Source organism: Tyto alba, unplaced genomic scaffold, assembly GCF_018691265.1.
Source record: "Tyto alba isolate M040663 unplaced genomic scaffold, T.alba_DEE_v4.0 Super-Scaffold_1000006, whole genome shotgun sequence".
Lineage (NCBI taxonomy): Eukaryota > Metazoa > Chordata > Aves > Strigiformes > Tytonidae > Tyto > Tyto alba.
The window spans coordinates 7,622,925-7,645,901 of record NW_024881272.1 but is presented as its reverse complement, the minus strand read 5'-3'; the positions used below and the strand labels follow the sequence as shown (position 1 = coordinate 7,645,901).

Below are 22,977 nucleotides of genomic sequence, written 5' to 3'. Positions count from 1 at the left end.
AGTCAAGAAAGAAGACAGTGTTAATCCAGGGCATATCATGCTCTTCACTACCACTCTGAAAATTAACTTAGCTCAGCTAATTTTGCATCTCCACTAATTGTGTGTTGTGTATGAGTAAGCAATGACTAAGGAAATGTCAAAGCTATTCCATATCCTGTTCTTTTCCTGAAGAAAAACATGACGGGCAGAGAGGATACCTCCCATTAGGCCAGAACAATTCAACAAGGCAGCTATTTGTTTTAGCAAGAATGAAAGAACCTAAACATTGCTAGTCATTATAATCACTTGTTACTACTGCACTGATTATTCCTGGCTCCCCAAAACCAATTTACTATCCAAAAATCCGTTCATATGTTCAAATATGTGCATGAGTGCATACACAAAATTTAAACTGGAAAATACACAGTGAGCACAAAGTCAACCGTATATGAAAATTCACTCTCTATGGTATTCTGGTTATTTTCCAACATTTCTGACTATGCATTAGTAAACTTCGACAACTGGCTAGAAAGGCAACAGAAATACTGAACAATACAGAACATGAAGTGAAGTACACATTACAACCAGGATGAAAATAACCACACTGCTAATGAGGTAAGAAAAAAGTGGCATCGGTACTGAGCCTCCTGTTCAGTTCCTCAAATCCACAAGGACACAAATCAGCACTAGCTAACTATAGGTATCCACCTCAGAGGTGCCAAGTTGTCCCCTGCTCACCAAAGATAAAGGAAACATGGGCTACTAGACTTAGTTGTTACAAATTTCAACTCTGTTAGATGCCCAAAATAGCTGGACTGACCCATTCCAGCTCCCCTTTCTCCCCATTCATGTCTCTCCTTCAAACTCAAAGTGTGAGGCCACACACATATGCAGAGCAAAAAAGTGGGACTGGGGAGAGAAGAGCTGAAGAGTAGGTGGAAGAGTAAGTATCCTGAAGCATCCAAGCTACATGTCTGATGAGGAGGGAAAGAAGGCCAGAGGGGACAAGTGAAAAAGGGGTAGGGGAAGGGAAAAGGACTGGGATCAGGGAACACAGTGTTTAGAGGCTATAGTTTTCACCTGCCGATTATATTTTACTCACAGGAACTACACAGCAGAGAGGTTTTAGGCCGGAACATTATCCAGCACATAGAGAGCTATACTACAGTAGTTAATAAAAGAGCAAATCACTACCTACAATACTGAGGCCAGACTGCTCGGAAAACTGCAGCACATAGTTGTGGCTTTTAGCAGCCATACAGCCCTTCATACAGGGCTCCCTACCAAAGCAGGTCTTCAGTTAGCACTGATAAACTGCTGCCAGCCTCACAAGTTTTTCAGACATCATGAGGAACATTACAGTCAATAGGTGAGGATGATGGTACAAGCTCAAAGTGAGCACCACACTACATAACGTGTTCTCATAACAATGAGCACAGCTACTTATAAGCACAGATCATTCCTACATGCATTGGCCAGAAGTAACAAAATTGCTCAGGGGTAATCTTTTTTAAAATAAAAAATTAATGAGTCAGATTACAGTGGAGTACCAAGAGACAACAGTATTGCAAGACAGCATTAGACCTTGCACAACCATCAGTGATGTTCATTGATTAACAGAAAGGTGACAAACTCCATAGAAGCAAGTATCAGATACTCTCTCCTCCCATGTTGATGCTTCCTCCACCCTCACCTCTTCTCTTCTCACATTAACTTTATCTTCTTTCTTGCATCCATACCCCAAGCATTCTGGTTAGAAGTGAACATAATTTCATGGTGTAACTGAGGGATTTTCTGAAAATTGAAACTAGTCCTTTGCATTTGTTCACTCCCATTAGCATTTAATTCTCCACTCTCTTCACTCGGCTACAGAATCAGACCCTGAAAGTAGTTTGGCATGGGCTTTTTGCTTCGATGGCAATGACAGTCTATCCATACTGTTCCTGGTGTCCTGTGCCTACCTGTTCCTAAGACTCTTAAATCATGATTTATCTTACTGAGTACTAAAAAGGGTTAACATTTACTGCTGGATGTGAAAAAAAACCTAGAGCAAAAAATCATGGCAGACAGCATTCTGTTATACAATTTCCAAAATATGTTCAATTGTCTGCTATTATTTGAACTCATTTATCAGCTGCAGACACCCCACTTACTGTTCCATAGCTCTCTAGATCATATCTAGAGCTTTTGAAAAGTAGAGATACAAAAATCTACAATTGTCCATACATTTTCTACAATAACTTTTTAAATTTAAAAATGCACATTACACATAAGCAGCAATTCAGCCACTTCACTAGTGTAAATGCAGTCTAGAGTGTTTTACAAACAAGAAGCATATAGCTCCCACACTAGCCACACACTTCATGACCATTTCAAAGATGCCCATCCTGTTTAGTATGAAGAATGGCCTGGCACTACACTGATGTCTGCCAGGAAAAGAAAACAATCAAGCAGTAATATAGCTATTTTCTTTTTCATGGTATCCCTCCAAATAAGCATTTATGAAGTTGCACTTTTCAAAATCCTTAGTTTCCTCTAAGTTAAAAATCAAATAGTATTTCAGGCTTCTGGAAAATAATTTAATCATTGGGCTGAATACAAAGTCATGACAGAAATGTCAGCACGATGATAAACTCATGAAAAATTAAAGTTTAACACCACCTTTGGAAGGCACTTAGGATAAGTTCTGGGTAACAATTTATTATTGATATCAACTCTCTGAGTCAAGATTACTACAACCATGAAAGTGGCCTGCCATTTAAGAAACTACAGCTAAATGAGAGCCTCAGAAGTTGATCAGAAGCAGTTTAAAAACCCACAGTATAGTTGAGGAGCTATTTAGTGGAAGATTTCAGATATATCAAGTACAGTCTGAACTTGGTATCAGAAGGAATGGAAATGTCGACTGCTTTTTTGGGCCTGTTCCTTTCCAAACAGAGATCAAGTGGAAAAGGAGGGATTGGGTCTAAATGTCTAACACAGATGCGTATAACTAGCTGAACAGCCCTTAGGAAGGGAAGAAAACGTGCATAAGAGCTCTGAATAGCTTTGCACTATATTAGAGGTTCTGCCCAACAAGGCTTTATCACCTTTCTAGGCACCCAGAACAACCCAAAGCTCCTGTTCTTGTACTCCATTCCTCTGAAGTTTTGCTTTTGCCAGGAAAAAAAAAAAAAAAAACAAACCAAAAAACACCAAACAAAAAAAAAACCAACCAAATTTACAGGGAACGAATTTCCAGGCCACAATGTGGTGAGCTATTCTGGTTCTATTTAACTATCTCAGGAAAAATTCACAGACTAATGCTGCTGCACTTAGCAGCAAGATTCAAAACTTCACTTCCCTTAGCCCCTAGGCCTGCTTGGCTCATTAATGCGTTGCCTCCTGTGTTATTCAGTCTATCCCCAATTCTGCTGGTATGGAAAGAAGATCCCTGGAACACTGTATTTTCTTGGCAACATTATTTCTTGCTCTTGGTGGCACATGCAGCAATTAATCTCTGATGGTTCCTCACTGGGGAAAATCTGACCCACTATACTGAGGGTCCCACTCACAAAAAATCTCTCACTACTCAATCTTTCCAAAATAGTATTCTTCTTCCATAAGGCAAATGCCAAGAGGGAATATAATACAAAAGCCAACTCCTACACATGCAGCGATATGCAGATGAGGAGCCCTCCTGGTTTACCCATGGTGTGCTCTATTTTCTCTATTATAAAAGCTTTACCTCTGACAGCTCTCGCCCACCTACTCACTTTCTCTTACACACTGATGCGGTGCTGCTGTTTTTAAGAAAGACATTCTGCACGTTAAATCTCCTTTTATAGCTTCTTCAAACCTCTACCTCCACTAATTAAGAAAGAAACCCCACCAACCACTGCTTGGACACATGCTAGCCCACTGGGATCTGAACAGTAGGATCAGATGCACAATCTGAAACAGGCACGCAGTGCTTGGCCTGCCACTACCACAAAGCAGCCTGAAGGTCACTTTTCCTTTTCACTGGCCTGAGACTCCAATTCCAGCTTCCCCAGCATCCAAGTTTATTGCATTCATTCTCCCTGAAGTTAGCGTTCTGCAGCCTACCCTGTGCATACCTCCAGGAGCTATGGCTCTCACAGAACCTGCAGTTACCCAGGAAGAACCAAATCATACAGAAATTATTTAGGACACCAGAGTGCACAGCACACCTTTAGATTAACATACGTTCCTGTCCAGGAAGTTGGTGAAGATCTATCTATCAGATGATGCTCCCAATACTGACATTTACCTCAGACTTCCAGGCACAAAAAAAGCTACTGGCAACAATTCCATACGGTGTGTATACAGACCTATACACACTCACTTCCAGGTTGGACTTCAAAAGAGCTAACTTGATATGTTAGTTGATGTTTTAGACCACGGGCTAAATCAGAATAATAATAAAAAAAAAAAAAAAAAAAAAACACACAAAAAAAACCCAAAACAACAAAAACAACAAAAAAAACCCCCACCACGTACAACACAGATTCAACAGCCTGAGTAACAAAGAAAAAAAAGTTTACAGGAGAACAAGGATAGTTGCCTGTGGGGAGAATATCTTAAAATCTACGGTAAAGTCATACTTGGCAAAATTCAATAGATCTGGTAAACATCAAAGATAAAATTTAGCAGGATAATTCCACCAAGCACCATTAAAAGAAAAATGGGACCAGCAGGGTTACCAGTGAAAAACAATGCCAGGCCTAATAGCACTGATCTACCAGAAGCAATTTATTATGACACCAGAAATAGCTATTTTCACAGTGGATGCTTGAAATGAAAACTTTAAAGCTTCTTTAAGTCTTGAGCTATAGCAAAGTATTCAACCAGCCAGCCAAAATAGCTGAAGGGAAATAGGAAGGCCACATGTGGAACTAATTACTCATGTAGAGGCTATGACAAAGAACATTTCTCCAGACTTTTCATGGGGGCTTCACTTTCAGGAAGTAACTCTAATTACTGTTCAAGTCTCGGCAGCCTGCATGCCGCTGACAGTTCCAAGAAAAAATGAACCTATTTGCCCTTTTCTTGGTCTGAAATGCCAAAATAGAAAAGCACAACTAGAGTCATTAAAAAGAAAGAAAATAAGCACTGGCTTGTTGCATTAGCTTCCCGAGCAGAATCCTTTTTATAAATTTGGTTTTTCAGCCTTCACAAACCAGCAAATTCTGCGTCTACATTAACTCGCTCTCCGTTGGCTGCAGTGAAACTGTACATCTTGACTTTTTACAGCTTTTCCATACTGGGGCCCACTTCCTGCCCAGTTGAAGAAAAAAATCTGGCCTGAAGATGAAATGACTGCTTAACATTACACTAAAACATCTGGTACCATTTTATACACAGACCCATGTCTGAGAGCAGGCAATTCTAGCGGTCTCACCAGCGGCACAGTGCATACCCAAACCTCCCCAGGGTGACATCATCCCATATATGGACTCTCAGGCCCAGCCCTCCCCCTTTTCCTGGTCCTAAATTCATTGCCAGATCCCCAGTCTGCTGCAAATGTGCCACGTCAAGACTGGAAATCACAGCACTTCAGTGTGTTTCAGTGAGTGCTGCAGAGTGTGAGGGAGAGCCGAGCACAACCCGTGATGCAGGAAGGCAGTTTTTCCCCGAGACTAAAAGAGGATTTAAAATAAATAAATAGACGCGTCCGGAGATCCTGCTCCGTCGCCCCAGTGTTCAGACTACCTGTTCAGGACAATGCTGTTGTACAGTAGTCTGCACATTGGTTAGACTGGGCAAGGGAAAGCAGCGGCATGGACTATTGGGGACGCAAGTTGCTATTGCCAAGGAGAAGACAGTTATTGCTCCTTTCAGATCTCATATACAGTATTTTTCTTCACAGGTTTTGCACACTAGGGAATAAGAAACGCTAAGGGACACTGTGAAAAAGGAGGACTTCAGAATAAAGCGGGGAAGACATTCTGGTAAGGCCTACTTTGGAAGAACACCTGGCCTATGACCTGGCGAACCTAGGTGACTCCCCTCCCCCCTTCCTCCAGTCATCACTGCAAGAAAGATGGAGCTCTGATGGTTTACTAAAACCTATGCAAGAAATGAGAGAGGTATATTGCCTAGAGATATACTACCTAGAGAAGTGTACAAGAGTAGAGTTAAAGTCGGTCATTTCTTTTTCCTTTTTTTTTTTTTTTTTTAATTTAAAATAAAGCTTTTTTTTTCCCCACAAACTAAAAAGGTAAATTTAATATTTTTTTTTACTTGTAGCAATCAGTATAAATATTTAAGGAGTATATAATTTTTTTTAATGTAGAAAAGGCTTGCTAGAAGTATGTGTTCTGAATAGATCCTGTTGTGAACTATGATCTGAAGAACAGTTTTAAGAAATTATTTTCTCTTTAAGTAATAAAATAATAGAAAAGAATGCATAAATATTATTTTTAATTATTGTCAAATATATTTTATTACTTTTGGGAGAACTGTACTTAGATTTTTATATGCAGCTGAAACTTCTTTGCAAGTAACCTATGTTATATATGCTAATGAAAACTGGGAGGGAAACCATAGGATATCTATGACTACTCCATGCTAAGCTTCTGCCTTGTAGAATACAAAATCTCTAATTGTCAGGAAAAATTACCTCTGAAAGTTCAGGATGTGATGGAAAAAAAACAATAAATAAATAAAATGGAATAAACAACTTTCCATGCCGATACCTGGCTGGCCATTGCCTATAAGTGATCAGCACCGATTGATTGCTGCCGCTCTCATGTATACTTTACATCGCTGATATTTCTTCTAACATTCAAAATGATAAGTTACTTTGTCCTGAATCCCACTGATAAAAATGGAATTTGTAAACGAATGCAGAAGTTTGCTTTGGTGACTTTCCAGCTGTCCTGGTAGGGGAAAAAAACCCTCAGGCTGAATGAAATCCCCATGGACAAAATAATACAAAAAGTCTGGGCTGCAATTTGATACCAGCCAAACTCCAGAGTCAGCTCCCCTAAAGTTAACACTAGTAACAAACTACTGCAACCGGAAAAAAAATCCCATCTATATGGTGCTCATTATTGTCAGGAAGGCTTTGAATAGCTATACTATAAAAAGAATTAGCATAAATATGCAGCCATTAGTATTATAACCAGCCAATTTTGCAGAACGCATGTTATATTTTAGCCTTGATGCTGCACATTTTTTTTTTAATTTGCATATTATTATTACCTTTTTCATTGCTCCTTCAATAATCAATGGAAGTCCTGTTGGGGAGAGATTGTCGCGTAGCATTTCTGTGACTGACTATACTGGCGGTCTTAAAGCCTACAAAGCGAGAACTAGCATTGTCATTTCCCTTAGCCTCCCACCAAAGCTTATGTATTTTGACTAAAATAATTCTTTTTAAATTTATATATACATTTATAGGTTATCCACCCTCTCTTAATTTTTCTTATGGAAGATGATCTTTAGGATTAAATTAGTGGGTTTTAATCTATTATAGTGTGAGTTGATGGAATTTTTATTCTTGTTCTACTATGAAGTGGAGTTACAATACACAGTTAAATGTAGCTAATAGAAAAATGTGAAGAGACAGGAAGAAATTAAAGGAATGGAACCAGATTCAAACTTGCATTCATATTTCTCAATCTCTCTTTAAGTATGACTGCTGTTTCAGGCATAGCAAATCTGAAAAGTTTATGACTTAGATTTTGTTTAAGTGGTAGAAAAAGGTTTTCAAATCTTGTTAAGAAACTTGCTCAGATATGCTTTCAAGGAGAATATGATGATCCTTTGCAAATATTTTTTTTATCTAGTGCTTACTTGCATAGCTACTTTTATCTTTTTATAATTCTGATCTAAAAATTAAGAAAGGAAGTATTGTTATCCAGTCAATAATAGGCTCTCAGTGAAAAAAAAACGTTGAAGATAGCCTGCACTAACTTTTGCTAAATAAGCAAGGACAACGAAAACATACGTAACTAGTGTTTCTCTTATCTCTAATCCACTATTTGCATTAATCTTTATTTTAAATGACCTTTCTGGATTTAGGAAGTGATTCCCCTCCCATACACCCATGATTCTTCAAAGTTACATTTTTAGACTGTACGGCTGAGATCTAGGAGGCCCCCTTGGCATGGGGCTTGGAAAGGAGGCGGGGGACGGGGGGGGACGGGACAGCGGGGTGGGGGGGGAATGCAGTGTGGAAAGCAACAGATAGAGAAAGAAAGCCTGTATTGTTAGGAATGAATAAGGAAGTATATCTACTTCAGCTCAGTAATCAAAACATTTTCAAAGTGAATTCAGTGATTCTGTGGTTCCAAAACAGTGCTGCTTCAGTTGAAACAAGTTCTAGTTGATCGTAATCATACAGAAAAGATTTCCATAGCTATAAAACAAGAGTTTTTAAATATGCATGTCAACAAACACCAGATAGCTGTATACAAATATTTCAAGAGGAAAAAAAACAAACAAACAAAAAAAAAGAAACAAAAACCTAAACATTACTTTTTGCAATAACTAAAAAAATTAGCAGTATCCAATGCATGCTAAATCATGGTGAGGGTTCTGTAAAATCAGGATGATCTCAATGCTTAAGTTTGTTGTATGAACTAAATCATACAGTTCGTATTATCATAGAATGCACAAAAATGGGGAGAGCAAATTAAAGCCACTATGAACACTTAAAATAGGTGTTTCAATATAAAGGACTTTCATCTTTAAGGAACATAGCATTTTTCATACACTCAACAAAATTAAATAGGGAAGAGGAAGAAAAATATTTCAAGCCTTTTCTATAAATTCCTTTAATGAATAAAAAAAAAAAAAAAAAAGAAAAAAGCAAAGAAGCAAAGAAGGGTGGGGGAAAGTCACTTAACTTTACAGAAATAAATATAGATCAAATAAGCATCCAAATGTGGAAAAAAAAGTAGTTACTTTTCAAAAAACATGTCATTTGACATTTTCCTGCCTTGTCATTAAGTTGCATGTTATCTTCTGTATTATTGTTACCAGTGCTATTTAATGCGTCTGTACTTTCAGAAGACTAAAAGACACTGCTATTCTCTCCACGCTCCTTGCCCCCCTTCCTGTACTATCACTGTGCTTCCACAGACATTTCTGTAGACCACCCAAGTATCATTACTATGTGGAAAATATTATAACCAAAATAGCTAAATTCTTGCATAAAATTTCCAAACTTCTAAATAGAATGTCAAATTAGTATAATCATTTAATCAAAATCTGTTAAGCAAATTGGACAAGCCCCTACATTTTATTGTGGGTTATTTAAATAATAAATTATAATCAAGAGCGTAACCTTACTTTTACTTGCAAAAGGCTTTGCTTCTTGAACCGTATTTAAAAAAAAAAAACAAAACAAAACAAAACGTAATTGAAATAATATTAATGGCCAGGTTTAAACCTACAAAAAAGACAGGAAATGCCACAGTTAAGAATGAAACTTTCCTGAATAATGCTACTGTACTTCAGTACTGCATTTTACGCTGCATTGCAAAACTGTATCTAAAAATAACAACCTGCCCTCAAATAAAAAGTCCTGATCACAGTTGGAGAGAATACAATTCCCAACTCAGTTTCCAAGCTACCAATATTTAAAGTCATATCCTTAATCTAAGTTTCTGTAAGTATAATATTGGCAATCCTGAGATGATTTTTTTTTTGTTACGAGTAGTCTAAAATATTCTCGAGCCCTTTACTGACTCAATGAAGCAAACAGATACAGCACCCAAAAATGTTAACCCTCTTAGAAAATCAATTACAATTTCAAGGAATATCAGTTTTTAAGTAAGAATCAAGTGGAGATAACTATCCAGTCATTAGTGGTACCCAGTGAATTAATTGAAGGCAAGAAAAATTTGCCTCAATTCAAGAGGCAAAGCTCTTTGCTGATTCTTTAATGAATTCTCCTTGTATACAGTTATTAGAAAGACCGCACAATCTTTCCGCTTACAACTTTTACTTCCAGCATAACTTCCCTGACAGATGTTAACAGACAACCTATTAATTAAAAAGCATACTTTTGTTCTTCCAATCCTTTTAAACTATAGGCTGTCAATGAATTTTACTGTACGATTCTTTGCTATTTCAGGAAGGATCCATAACACAGAAACTGAGACCTAATTTTCTCCCAGACTAAAGATCTTTGACTTGCTTAACAACTAAATGCAACCATTAAATTTGACGAGATCTATAAAACAAGCAGTGGTTTATATTTGCTTTAAAAGTACTTCTAATTTGGCACTTTTGTTTTTCTTTAAAATGGTTAGAGCGGGTAGGAAAACGTGCCAACTTGAAGCATACACTTAGAATTTTACTTAGAGCTACAAAAATTTAAGTAAGCGTATTATAAAGTCAAAGTAAGAATATTTAATATCTTGGAATTAATTTTTCAGGTCTGAATTTGCTAGTCATGTTTTATGTTTCATTCATTTTTTTAAAGACATTTTATTCCATCTTGTTAGGTTCAAGGAAAATTTTATTCATATGATTGATAAAATTATTTTGTACACTTCAACTTGTATATTAGCTAAAATGCATCTTTTTCTTTATGGCAAAACAATATTTAGAGTCAGAACACCAGATTAATTATATATTAATTTATTACTAGTCTAATTTAAAAACTCAGCACTATCCCCAACTTTAGCCTTTTGGTAAATTCATTCCTTTTATAATCAGCTTTCAGGCTGGAACTTAAGATTTCTCCTACTATTCTGTATGGGCTATTTTTGAGAAGGGTTTGAAAGCACAAGTTTGTTGCTTACCTATGGAGGCACTAGCGAGCAACAGTGATTTCAGAACACCATTATAAAACAGAATAATTTATCTGTATAGAAAAGTAATACAACTGTTTTTTCCCCTTTTAAGCTTCCAATTTGTTTCACACCTTTTGACACAACACCCCAGTGATGTTGCAAATGTAATTGTTTAATTGGATTACAGTGACTGTATGTATTTTATATACAGGGAAGTCTAGGAAACAGCACATCTTGTGATGTGAAGTGATGCTATTTGCATGCTTTTGATCTACAGCATAGTCTATGTTTAACTGAAGAACGTGCTGAAGTCCTGCAAAGTTTTTTTTTTCTTGCAAAGTACAGGTTTTGAGAGAAAGCTAGATTTTAATAATATGCAAAGCAAAATACTAAAGAAATATCATTACAAGTATGTAGCTTTAACATATTAGCAAAACAGATATAAAATGCAACCAGTTTCCTTTCCAGCACATTCCCTTTAACTGGGTTAATGTGCAAGTGGTTTCCTCCATTTATACAGAAAGATTTTTATTTTTAACATGCAAGATTATTGTACTTATCTGCTTCTAGAAAATATGTACTGTATAAACATATCCTTTATCTTAAACTGCAGTAATTCTGTGCTTCCAAGGAGAGTAAAAACATCTGGTTAAATTACTATGTGCGAGTACAATATGCAGGCAAAATCCTGTATGAAGTGCATATAAAATAAACCATTGCTTCAATCCTTTTTGCTTTTCCAAATGTTCAGTGTGACTAGTCTGTTGAAATCACATCTCTGATATATGTCAGCACAATGATAACTCATGTACTGAGACGCTTCTTTTTCTGAATAAAATCAAGTTCTGTTCTTGTTCTACAGCTCCCAATGTTTTAAAGTTTAATTCTGTTATGTGTGTTCCCCCCCAAAGCCCCCCAAACCGGAATGGTACAAACTTGCACACCAGCGGTGATGGCTCCAAGGGACTGGCTGGACGGAGTTGTCATGTGTCTGCCTGTCTACACTTGCTGTGCAGAACATCCTCTCACCTGTACAGCAGGCACAGACAGGCAGTCGCATGACAACCCAGCCTGAGGGACAGCCGCCAGTGGGAAACCGCTCTGACACACCAGAGCATCTTCACCAACAGCTCCAGCCAAGAGTCACTCTGGATCTCAGACGGCCGGTCAGTAACCAAGCCGCGTACTGCAACCCACCTAGAGTCAAACCAACACTGCCTATAAAATACAATAAAACCCACTGCTGAAATTTTTACTGTGCTTCCTATAGTACTCTTTTCCTAGTTGTTCTCATTAACTCACTAACAATAAGTTTTATTTATACGCAGCTTTGCGGCATCATTGTATGTTTTGTCCTCCCATTTACTTCTCAGGCACAGCTCAAGCAACTCACAGTATTAGATTATTTTCGGTATAAAAATCACTAACATTCCTGCTAGCCACAGAAGCCGAGAGCAGCTCGTTGTGTGGCAAGTTAATTCTATAAAGAGATACAATGTCAGACCTTAGAGTAATTTCTCCCCTTTCCGCTCTCTCACCTTCTCACTTATTTTCATACCTCCCTCCCAAGCCACACAGAATTTTCCAATTGGGAATGATCCGTGAAATTATAATACAAACTGCATCTATCACTAGATGTTGATAATACTATCCCTTTCTATTGAAACAAAATGGAAATATTTGGAAACAAGACTAAAGGGAATTTTTCTAATAAATGTAAATTTCACATTTTCAGAAGTTCTTCCCTAGAGACCAGCTTGGCATCCTTTGCACACCAATAATGCCGGTGAAGTCTCTGGATGCTTTAGAAAGAATAAAATTGCATTCTCTCACCGTGCCCCACAGAAATGTTACACCACTTTACAAATGGCATCCTTTTGTTTACAATAAAGAGCTTTTTGATTCACAAGCTAGAATGGAGTTCCACGTTCCCAAAGTCCATTTTATCCTAACGTAGAAGTGGCTAATTTACAAACTTCAAATTCGCAGGTTGACTCTCAAATGAACCTTAGCACAAAAGGTTACAGCTTTCTGTGATACTTAAAGCAGTAACAACCGAGAGCTAAAATGCTCAGATTTAATCTTTTTTCACGTAAGTATGACTTCTAATGCTTTAGCTAGTATTACATGGAATACTCTATGAAAGAAAACTATTATTTGTGAGGTCAATGAATGTGCTAATCTTGCACTTTTTTACAACAGCCGGAAAGCGGTACACAGTATTTTCCTTGCTTGATTTTAAGCAAATGAAAAAGCACAAAGTCATGGTACTGGCCATGCAACAAAGTTATGAACACAAGCAACAGTATGCAGGATCAGAAACTAATCCAGATTAGTATTCACATAACTGACATTATAACTGCTTTACCCACACTGTTCAAACATCAACTCGGTATTTCCATAATCATAAACCTAAAAAGCATTCTTAGGCACTGATTCCTACCTCATCAGGAATAAAATCCTGTTGTATGTTTGAGCAGCAAACCATGTCAAGAAACCAATCTTTTTTCTTTTTGTAATACTGGTAACATACAACACATTTTGAAATCTTTTGCCAAAGTTACTTGCTTCAAAATGCATTCCACCATGGAGTCTTCACTTAAAGCTGCAGCTCACAAATAAAGGAAATAATTTACATCCTTCTAATGGCACCAGCAAGCAACCACTTGCTTTCAGAGAGTGATTCTCATCTCAGAGTAAATTCCAGACTACAGAAAATGGGCTCAATTTACACTAGAGGGGGTAAACAGCCCTAGAGCTCCTAGCAAGCACTGCAGCTTTGTGAAGTACATTGCCACATCTCACTGGTACACAAGCTGCTACAACGTTCCTTACTTGGGGGTAGAGGCGCAGGGGGAACAAACTCATCACTGTGGCAGGAGAACAAAGGAGAGACCTGACTTTCTGCATCTTCCCCAGCGGCGATGGAGGGGCTCTTGCTACTGTGTGAGGACTGCTGAAGTGACTGGCCCGGGTGGGAGGCACGGGGGATCTGAACTCCCCACGACCTCACAGTGTGCACAGACGTACTGAGCCCGGGCACAGTCCGGACACATAAACATGGGTATCACTTCTCACATCACTGAAGACTACATATCTTACCAGGGTGGAAATACAACAGCATGCAGCCATTTCAGTAATCATCTGAGAACAGGATATGACAACTACCAAGCCAAGCTGAAAGTGAGGAGAACATTTTAAGGAGACAAAATGTAATTATAAAAGATGGAATTCAGCCAGGACATCAAATACTTGCTTCTCTGTTTTCAGAAGCCAGTAGTTCTGTTTCTGAAATAAGTCACTGGTATTTTGACTAACCTAATGGTCAAGCTGTAGCTTTGACCATCTTCAGAAAGTATCTAAACCAGAGTTTACTAATTTTTTAAATGCTACTGAGAAAGGCCCAGTAAAAACAAATACATTGAAAAATTCAACATAACTTTGTAAACTCTTTCCCAAAACAGAATAATCAAATTATACAGCAAATCTGTACTTAAGAAGGAATTTTTTCCACCAGCAAAGCATGGAACACTGTGCCGTTATCTTCTCTTGCCACTCTAAAAAAAATTCCTGTGTGATCTCCCATATTGGCCTGAATGAACTAGTGGTATTTTCATGACAACAGTCATGGAACTGTTTCACACAACTGTCTGGTAATTAGGAGACATTATTTTAAAATAGGCATATGACAATCAGACAGTAACCAATTCTCTCCATGTACTATTCTGAGATTCCCAGGTGAAACTCTCCAGCACACTATGAAAATAATTTAAAGTTGTATAGCAGAAGACATTCCATAGATATTTTTGAGAATTTTTATATTGCACACTTAAAGATCAGACTCAAAAAAGCAACACCAAAATTACCTCAAAAATTGCCACAGCGCATCTTAGATGCACCTCCAAGTGCTTGAGATGGAACACAGCAAGGGGTGGTAATCTCACCACGTCACTTATTTTAGTTAAAGTTACCAGTACCAAATATAAGACAAGAAATTCTAGCAGCTTCAAAGTAGATCACAAAAAACAACAGCCTCAAATTTTAGAATTCATAAAGCCACCTTTGCATTTCTTTAATTCATCTTTACGTCATGGCAATAAAATACTTCAAATTGTATTTCACTAATCTGAGAATAAAACTTCCCTTCTTGACACTTAGCACTTGGCTCCTCTCCTCTGTGTGACATGCACTCATTTTCCTGTTACAGTAAATACATTAAGCCTTAAATAAAGTGGTGAGGGGCAAAAGCTTCAAGGTTAACCTAATCCCTCAATCTTAATGTCTATCTCAAAATGTCTGCTGACTCAGGAAAAAAACCACTACTGACCAGTGAAGTTTTCCCCAGCAGCTGTATTACTGAAGTAACTACCTATGAGAAATACCGCATTCTGGATTTAGAGGACTCAGCAGAGCTCTTGCTTATGTACATGAATTTCAGGACCTCTCCCCAGTGGTTCTAGAAAATCCACTGCAGTGAAACACTAAGTTAGTTTCAACAGAATATGAATTGTCTGCACAGTCCCCATCAACCAATCCTCTGTTTTGTTGGGGTAAGCCAGTGTTTTATTAATTACTTTGAATAAAATGGGAAGATTGAGTGATGTTTTAGAGCTCATTTAAAACTCCCTCTTTACCTCTGTCTCTTCCATCCAATGAACAAGTTCACCCTAAAAATGACTAAATTTTTGCTGAAAATACTTACCTTAAAAAAAAATACTATTTTCTGAATTTTTTTTATGTAGCCAAATTTTTCTACAAAAACAACACAAACCTTACAAAAACCACAAGGGCTTTACTATAAACCTGATAGTGCACATAATAATCCCATTTTAACCTTCAAAAATTAACAAGACCACTGGAGTTTTGAATATAGTAAATCATTACCAATATTGTTGAAAAAAAAATAATTGAACAGATGAGCTGTCTAACAACATATTCAGTGAAGTGAGCAACCTGGATGCCCTGTTTAACATAGAAATACTTTTTCCAGTTCTCCTATTACTCACCTCAGATATACTGGTCAGCAGCGACATTTCTTACCAAGGTGCACTTTTTATCAAATTTGAAAATCCACACCAACCAGATACAGAACTCTGCAGACAGACTTTTCATCCTCTCAGAATATGAGGACAGAGAACAACTGTTATCATTAAATCAATTGCTGCAGTTACTTTTAGAAGTAACTTTACCCAGACAACATATGATCAACTTACAGTAGATGTGCAAGAGCAGTCCAAACAGGCATAGGACAATAACCAGAACATTCCAAAACAGGGTGGGGTTTTTTGTTTGGTTTTGTTTTGGTTTTCAGACCAATGTGTTGAAACCACTGGAAGAGAAGAAAAAAATAAAACAAAAACCAAACAAAAACACCCCATACAACACCATGTGTTTATGTTATCAGTGTTTTAACAGAAGTCTTAGAGGGTCAGCATTCTCCATGAATCAAACCCAGAAAATTTAAAGAACACTGGTAAAACTGTAGGAGGTTCTTTCAGTTCAAGTTTGTACAAGCTGATACCTAAAAACTGAATAAATACTGGGGTTATTTCCCCAGTAGAAAAAAGTTCTTCGTTCCTTACCTCATCATCTTTATACCAGGACAAGCTTTCTGCAGTTAGAACGAACCAGTATTCCTTGGATCCTCCTTTCATGATGCCAATATTGTTGATGGTCAGCCAGCCTTTCCGGATGACCTGTGCAGAGGTGCAGTCAGGCACAAGTTTAGTTCATTACTCACTTGACAATTCTGCTGCATTCATTCTTTCAAACAAAGACTTGATAAATGAAGTAAGAACAGGTGCAATTTTTTCAGTCTTTAGCAAATTCAAGGGGTTTTGCAGGTTCCTATCACTCAAGAAAAAAATCGTAACAAAGTGAATGTAGTGTTTTCAGTCAAAAGTCTGGAAAAAGAGAAGCCTAAATATTATCATGTGGTACTTACAGCAAGTATGAGTGCATTAAGAATCATGCAAACTTGAAGATATTGATTTGCTGTATAACAACAGTGTGAAAGTCCATATAACTTTATATATGACTACTCTGTTCCAGTCTAATTGTTAAGGTCATTTGTAAAGTTGGATACTAGGAAAAGCACAGATTCTGGCAAAGCGAGTGGCTTCTGGCATGCATTGGGAATTTTCAGAAGGGGTTATATTAAGTGACGAAGTAGAGAAGTATTCTACATTTAATCTGAAATTAAGATAGGAAGCAGTAAGGAGAGGTATATGAAAACTATTTTCCCCTCGTAAGGTGGAAGAGAAAAAGAGGAAAAAAATACTTGGAATAAAAATCAGGGGGAAAATGGGTAAAGAAGAACTTCATAAAATAGACACAAGCCAAAGATGAAAGAACAGATGGGAACAGCATACCTATAAGTACTAAGGCCAGGAGGCTACATCATGCAAAGAGAAAGAGGGACAAAAGAAAACTTAAGAGGAATGAGATAACTCCAGAGGTGAAGAACAGAGAATAGTAATGAGAACCCGTTTCAGATCACAGAAACCTTCCATTTTATTGGAACGTTTATTGTTTTCCAATACATATAGGAGAAAGCAATCGTTCCTTCCTATCATACTCTGAACAAGACAACAGAACTCTCCCAATCACACAGATGCAGGAGGGAACTTTGGCCTCTCTCCACAGCAACATCTTTTACTTGCCTATGCAGTACTGAGATGGAAAGAAGCAGCACTCAGAGAAGCCCTTCATAACTCCCTCAGCAAGTCCCACAACCACAGACTCATGTGATCAAACGGGAGTTTCCCCTTACCTTTAGAGAAATATATGAGACCGTGACATTCCTCTCATAAGGCTTCACAAGACTAGTAACTCCAATATCAACAGATAACCAGATAAAAACATTGCTCTGCACCTATTCCTTGTTAGTCATCTATAAAAGTGTCAGAATCAGAATTCACTCCCATTCAGCATGCACGTTCATGTAAGCTCCCTGAGAAAAACAGCTTTGGTACTGCACAGAGCAAGGGACTAAGTTATATTTGATAACTAAACCAAAGAAAGAGACCAAAAGTTGCACCTGAAAAGCTGGTAAAAGTGTTGGTAATGCACGTAATTCAAGAGTATCAATTTAATTTCAAATAAGATCATTATGTTTTCCCACTCATTACCAACCAGACCAGCAGTGTAGGAAAACCACTGAAGATCCAAAAACAGTCTACAGATTTTCAGTCTGCAAGAACATCGCTAAGAAAGCATCAATTCAGTTGTGAAGGCTCAGTAAGCTACGGAAGAATTGGCCATGACTCCTGTAGAGACACTCAAAGGTATAACATGAGCAGACTGGATGGAATAGCCTATACCACAAAGGTTTCTGCAGATGTTTGTCATTATTTTTAATATTCGTGTTCATTGGGGATGGGGGGAAGTGGAGAGGAAGCACTACTGAGTACAAATAGACATGGAATGCTTGTCCGAGTGCAAATTAAGGGGAACATACTGATGAACTTGATTACCCATCAAATCCTCATTTTATTTTATGATGTTTATTGAAATAAACTTTTAACAGGAAACAAGAAATATGCATATATAGCCAGTGTACTGGCCTTCAGGCAGCTGCCACAGAAGTAGTTGTGGAAGCAAGCTAATTTCATTTGCTTTCTGCACTGAACTCCACAAATGCAGATGTGTGAAATTTTAGGAAAAATCCAGGAAATTAAGGTTCTCCAACCACTTGAACTTAGCTCTGCAACAAGGTCAGTTATATGTGTACAGTAGACTAAATACTTCACAGCAGATGTGCAGAGGCAGTTACTCCCATGTCATAAAGAAACTGAAATAAGAAGATGCTGTTAAACCATGCTATCTGCAATTGAAAATGCTATGTTTCTCTCTATACAGCACAAGCTCACACAAGGAAGCACAGGCAGATGGGCCAGCATGCTGCTGAAAACTGTTTTGGACAAACATCTTAGAGAGGGTAAAAGATCTGAAGACAAATGTCACAGTGGGGATAAAGAGGTGGCTTCAAGAAGCAAACCAGTAAGAAACACCCCAGTAGCATGTTGAAGAACCTTACAGGTGATGAGCACTTAAAAGGGAAGTAGTACTCTCTGCTTATCCCATTCAGTGTTTTCCCTCGTCATTACCATAGGCTTTGCAGCATGTTCATAAGAATCCAACTTTCTCAATTTGACAAGAATGCATTTGTGGTAGAGGTCTCAGAACAGATCAAGCCAAGATTTTAACAATCTAAACTATACAAGCCATTTAAGAAGTAATGAAGCTTTTAATACTCCTAAAGTAGGAACCATTAGTTGCATAGCTCCAAAATACTGTCTTGCTCCAGTTCAATGCATGTCCCCACAGATGCATCACTATCACTGGCTGTGGACAGAAACAAGTTGACTTGCTAATACAAACATTAGTCACTGTCTTGTAAAAGGAATTTGCCATTTTTTTTTCCTCAAAAATCCTGGGTGCTGAGGACTAGCTGTCATTCCCACACACCTCAGCATGAAGAGCAGGGTACCAAGCTATATCAATAACTTGGGTATGTGTTTTTCCATGTGCAAATATCTAGAACTATTTATCAATACCCCTCTGGAAAAACAGGGTACTGTGTTTTCTAAAATATCTTGGACAATACAACAGATCAGACTTATCCAAAATACTTAGAAGCAGTTCCAGGGAACGTGAAGAGAGAAAATATGAGCTTAGTGTGCTAAACCTCATGTTCTTTTCACTGAGTTGTTCCCATTTCCCAGGCACATTTTGTTAACTATGAAAAGCTACACTTTCAAAATACCAGTGTTGGGATCAGGTGGGAGAGAGATGTTGGATCAAGGTGTAAGTGCAAAGCAAAGTGAGATTAAGCAACATAGTTTCACTTTCCAAAGAAGCTTAATTGCACCTTCGACTCCAGCCAATTTCTCAAAAAAAACCCCAACTCCTTATACTTTAGAAATAAGTGTTCTTCCATGGGCAATAAGCAGCAAAGATTTTCAAAGAGAATTTTGAAGTTAAGAAAATTCTGATGGGGGCTGTTTTGGTTTTTTTTTTTTTTAATTATTGTGTTAGCTATGTTGTATAATTTTTCAGCTTGAAAATAGTCTGTTTTATTACTATTTTCACTAGTTAATTTTCTGGTTCATTTGGATTTGAGATCCATTTCAATATTTTCTATCATATTTCTAAGTGTCATGCTGTGCAAACCGGATATTAGTGACATGAGTTATGAAGTTCAGGAAGGTGAAAAATATGGGAATTGCCAGAAGCTAGCGAAGACAATATTCTGACCGGTAGTTGGAGTCCATGCACAGGATGAACAAGAGATGACACAGTTCCTTCCTTCGGGGTCCTGATACCTAATCTGGATGTCTGAAAAATTAAACTTGGAGGGTACGAATGCACATGAACAAGCCAGAAGGAAGTAATTTTCTGATAGTTCAGCTGCACAAGCCCCAAATCATATCTGTTGTTCTTACTCTTCACCACTTAATGGATAAACAGGAAAGAAGGATTTGACACAATAAGTACATTTTATGTATTGCTGCATGATTTCTTCCATTAAAACAAATAAGGTATGTGTAAAAGAAATACATTAAAGAATCAGAAAGTGTTCCATTTCTTTAAAAGTAGTATTTGAAAGGTGATTTCAAGGTAAGTGAGAGATAAGTGAAAGGGACTGGGCAGACAGAAATAGAAGTGTGAAAATCATAAGACTGGCTACTTCCACAACAAAACAAGCAGCAGCATTTGTTAACATAACTTCCTATTAAAGCTGTGTTATGTAACTCCATGGAAATAGTTTTGAACACATATCACAACTCCCAACACTACTGTATCCTCTAATCATTGTCATAACACTGTGTGTTACCAAATAGTAAGCACATTGTGAGAATAAAAATTGCAAAAACTACTCTGTGAGGCATTCTTATAAACTATTGGTTCTTTAGGTTCAAATATGAAGAATCGCGCCCTACAGAGAGTAAAAAAAAAAAAAGGAATAGCAGATGAGAGGGGAAACCTAATACAGCATTTTATCATGATTTGTCAAATGTCAGAGCATAAACTGATCAGATCTGTTCTGATACTGAACACAACCAAGATTGTGACATTGCTTCCACCATATTTGCTGTACAATATATTGTGTAACTTAAAAATAATGACAGTGGCTTTACTCCTAAACACGTCCACTTTAAAGAAAAATCTAGTCTTTGCAGTAGCAAAACACTCCATAGTGAAAAACTGAAACATGCTTCCAAATGGAGTTAAACAAAGACTGAGGTGATTAAATCAATCATGAAGGAATCTTAACCTAAAAAATTAGTATAGTTAAAGGCCATTTAGAACAGCAATACTTCTCTAGTCTTGATAAAGTGAAAATTCAATAGCAGCATGTCTCATTCAAGGAAATTTCAAAATTTAGCATCATATGGTTCTCCATGGGCATCATCTCTTTCACAGAAACACTGGCATTTCTTAACAGAACAGCCTTGTCATGTTTTTTCAGGACCAACTGACTGTGGCACAAGTTTCCATTCCCATCTACTTGCTTTGAAAAAAATAATCTGTAAACAGGTTTGGGTTTGTTTCCCCGCCACCCTGCATCATATGCAAGGTAACAGGTAACAGGATTTAAGTATACCTGAAGAAAAGAATCAGAAAAGTATGCTACAAAGCAGGATTAAAAAGAAAAAAAGGCGTTACTAGCGAAAAAGTTACTTATTAGCACTATAGTGCAGGCCAACTGATGGGGTCTGAATGCTACTTGTGTCCAGAACAAGTGAATAGGATTTCTGGCATTTGTAACACTGTAAAACAGGCAGCTCAAACAAAGCTTTCCAACCCAAACCTCCAAGTCACATGGACAGTGACTTGAAACTCATAGTTCAGATTAAGCCCTTTCTTCAATTACAGAGGCTACTTCAAGCACAGCAGCAGATTTTGCCACTGAAATAAAACACAAAGCAGAACTTTGTATAAATTATATATAATCCTCTATAATTTGTATATATAATCGTCTATAATTTGAGTATCTTGCATTCTTATACAGAGTATCAAGTGGGCACATGGAGCAATGACACCTTCATCTTCAAAGGTCTATCATGAAGGGGTGGTTTTAAATGCTACATTTTAGTCACCAAAACAAATCTCAACACACAAAATACATAGTTAAGAGTGGGTCAGCCGTCAGGAACCAGATCTTGCTAGTTTGCTGTGTAAAACCAAGCATTGCACTGATTATTTCAAGCAAATTAGAAGACAGACTAACCTGTGGCTTAAAAAGAAACTTTGTGGAGTCAGGTCAAAACCTCAGGCGGTAGCAAAGAAAAGACAAACAAAAAAGGCCAAAGATTAAGCGTGAGAGGATAAATTAGTATTAGAGGAAAAAGGAGCAAAAACATGTTAAGAAGAACAGCCATTACACTTCTTCCAAAAATGCAATAATAATGTACTCATCTTCTGAGATACACAGAAATAGTTAACTGCATCATTTCAGTTCAAAGCAAGCTACCAAAAAGAAAAGCAATGGACTGAAAATGAGGATCCCATTATTTTGGGAAAACTTAATGATCTTGATCTCCCAGAAGATCTAACTGCTGTTAGAATCGGTGCTGCCTAGTCCTTTTTCCTTTATTGAACATGAGTTTAAGCTTGTTTGAAATGACAACTAATATAATTTGAAGACATGGCAACAAACTGGAAAAATGTATGTTTTCATCATAGATATTACCAAAGAATGCACGTGATACAGAGTTTTACTTCTTACACCTAACCATCACTGAACCAGAAGTAACTTGTTATAAAATTAACTGCTGTTTAGACAATTAATTCTAATTAGTAATATTAAAGGCATTCACATATTTATTTACGCATGAGGTGGAAGGGTTAGAAAGGAGTCTGTCCATGATACAGTGATCCTCCTGGTGCTATGAAAAGAATGCTAAAAAGGCTTTAAATATTTCTAAGTTTTATTAATAAACTCGATTTTTCTATCAGAAGTAATTTATTTACATAAACAAAATACCAAGAACAGTACCTGTACCCATAAACAGCATGTTCATTTACACAAGAGCTAATGTTTCCTTTTGGTTACCAGAAACTCAATTGCTCACCTTCCAAAAAGAGGTTTACTATGAATTGAGGCACTTACATCAGATAAAAACTGCTTTCCAGTTATATAATAAAATAAACACCAATTAGTCATTTTAGTTTGAGAAACTCAGTAAATTATAAAAATATTAATTTTATTCAAAGTTTTCTACATTTTAAGTTATACTAA

At 37.3% G+C, this 22,977-nt stretch overlaps 1 protein-coding gene across 9 annotated transcripts in view; it reads right to left on the bottom strand.

Annotated features, from left to right (window-relative positions):
- The window catches only part of DNM3 (dynamin 3), a 186,643-nt gene that overhangs the window by 109,096 nt on the left and 54,570 nt on the right, over window positions 1–22,977 (bottom strand). For 6 of the 9 annotated variants that reach the window (XM_042804531.1, XM_042804487.1, XM_042804492.1 and 3 more), the window contains one exon: window positions 16,313–16,426. In XM_042804531.1, the coding sequence (XP_042660465.1) occupies window positions 16,313–16,426 (114 nt within the window). Of the gene's footprint in view, window positions 1–16,312; window positions 16,433–21,966; window positions 21,985–22,977 lie in introns of all 9 variants that reach the window. The other 3 variants (XM_042804502.1, XM_042804510.1, XM_042804513.1) reach the window with 3 other exon arrangements.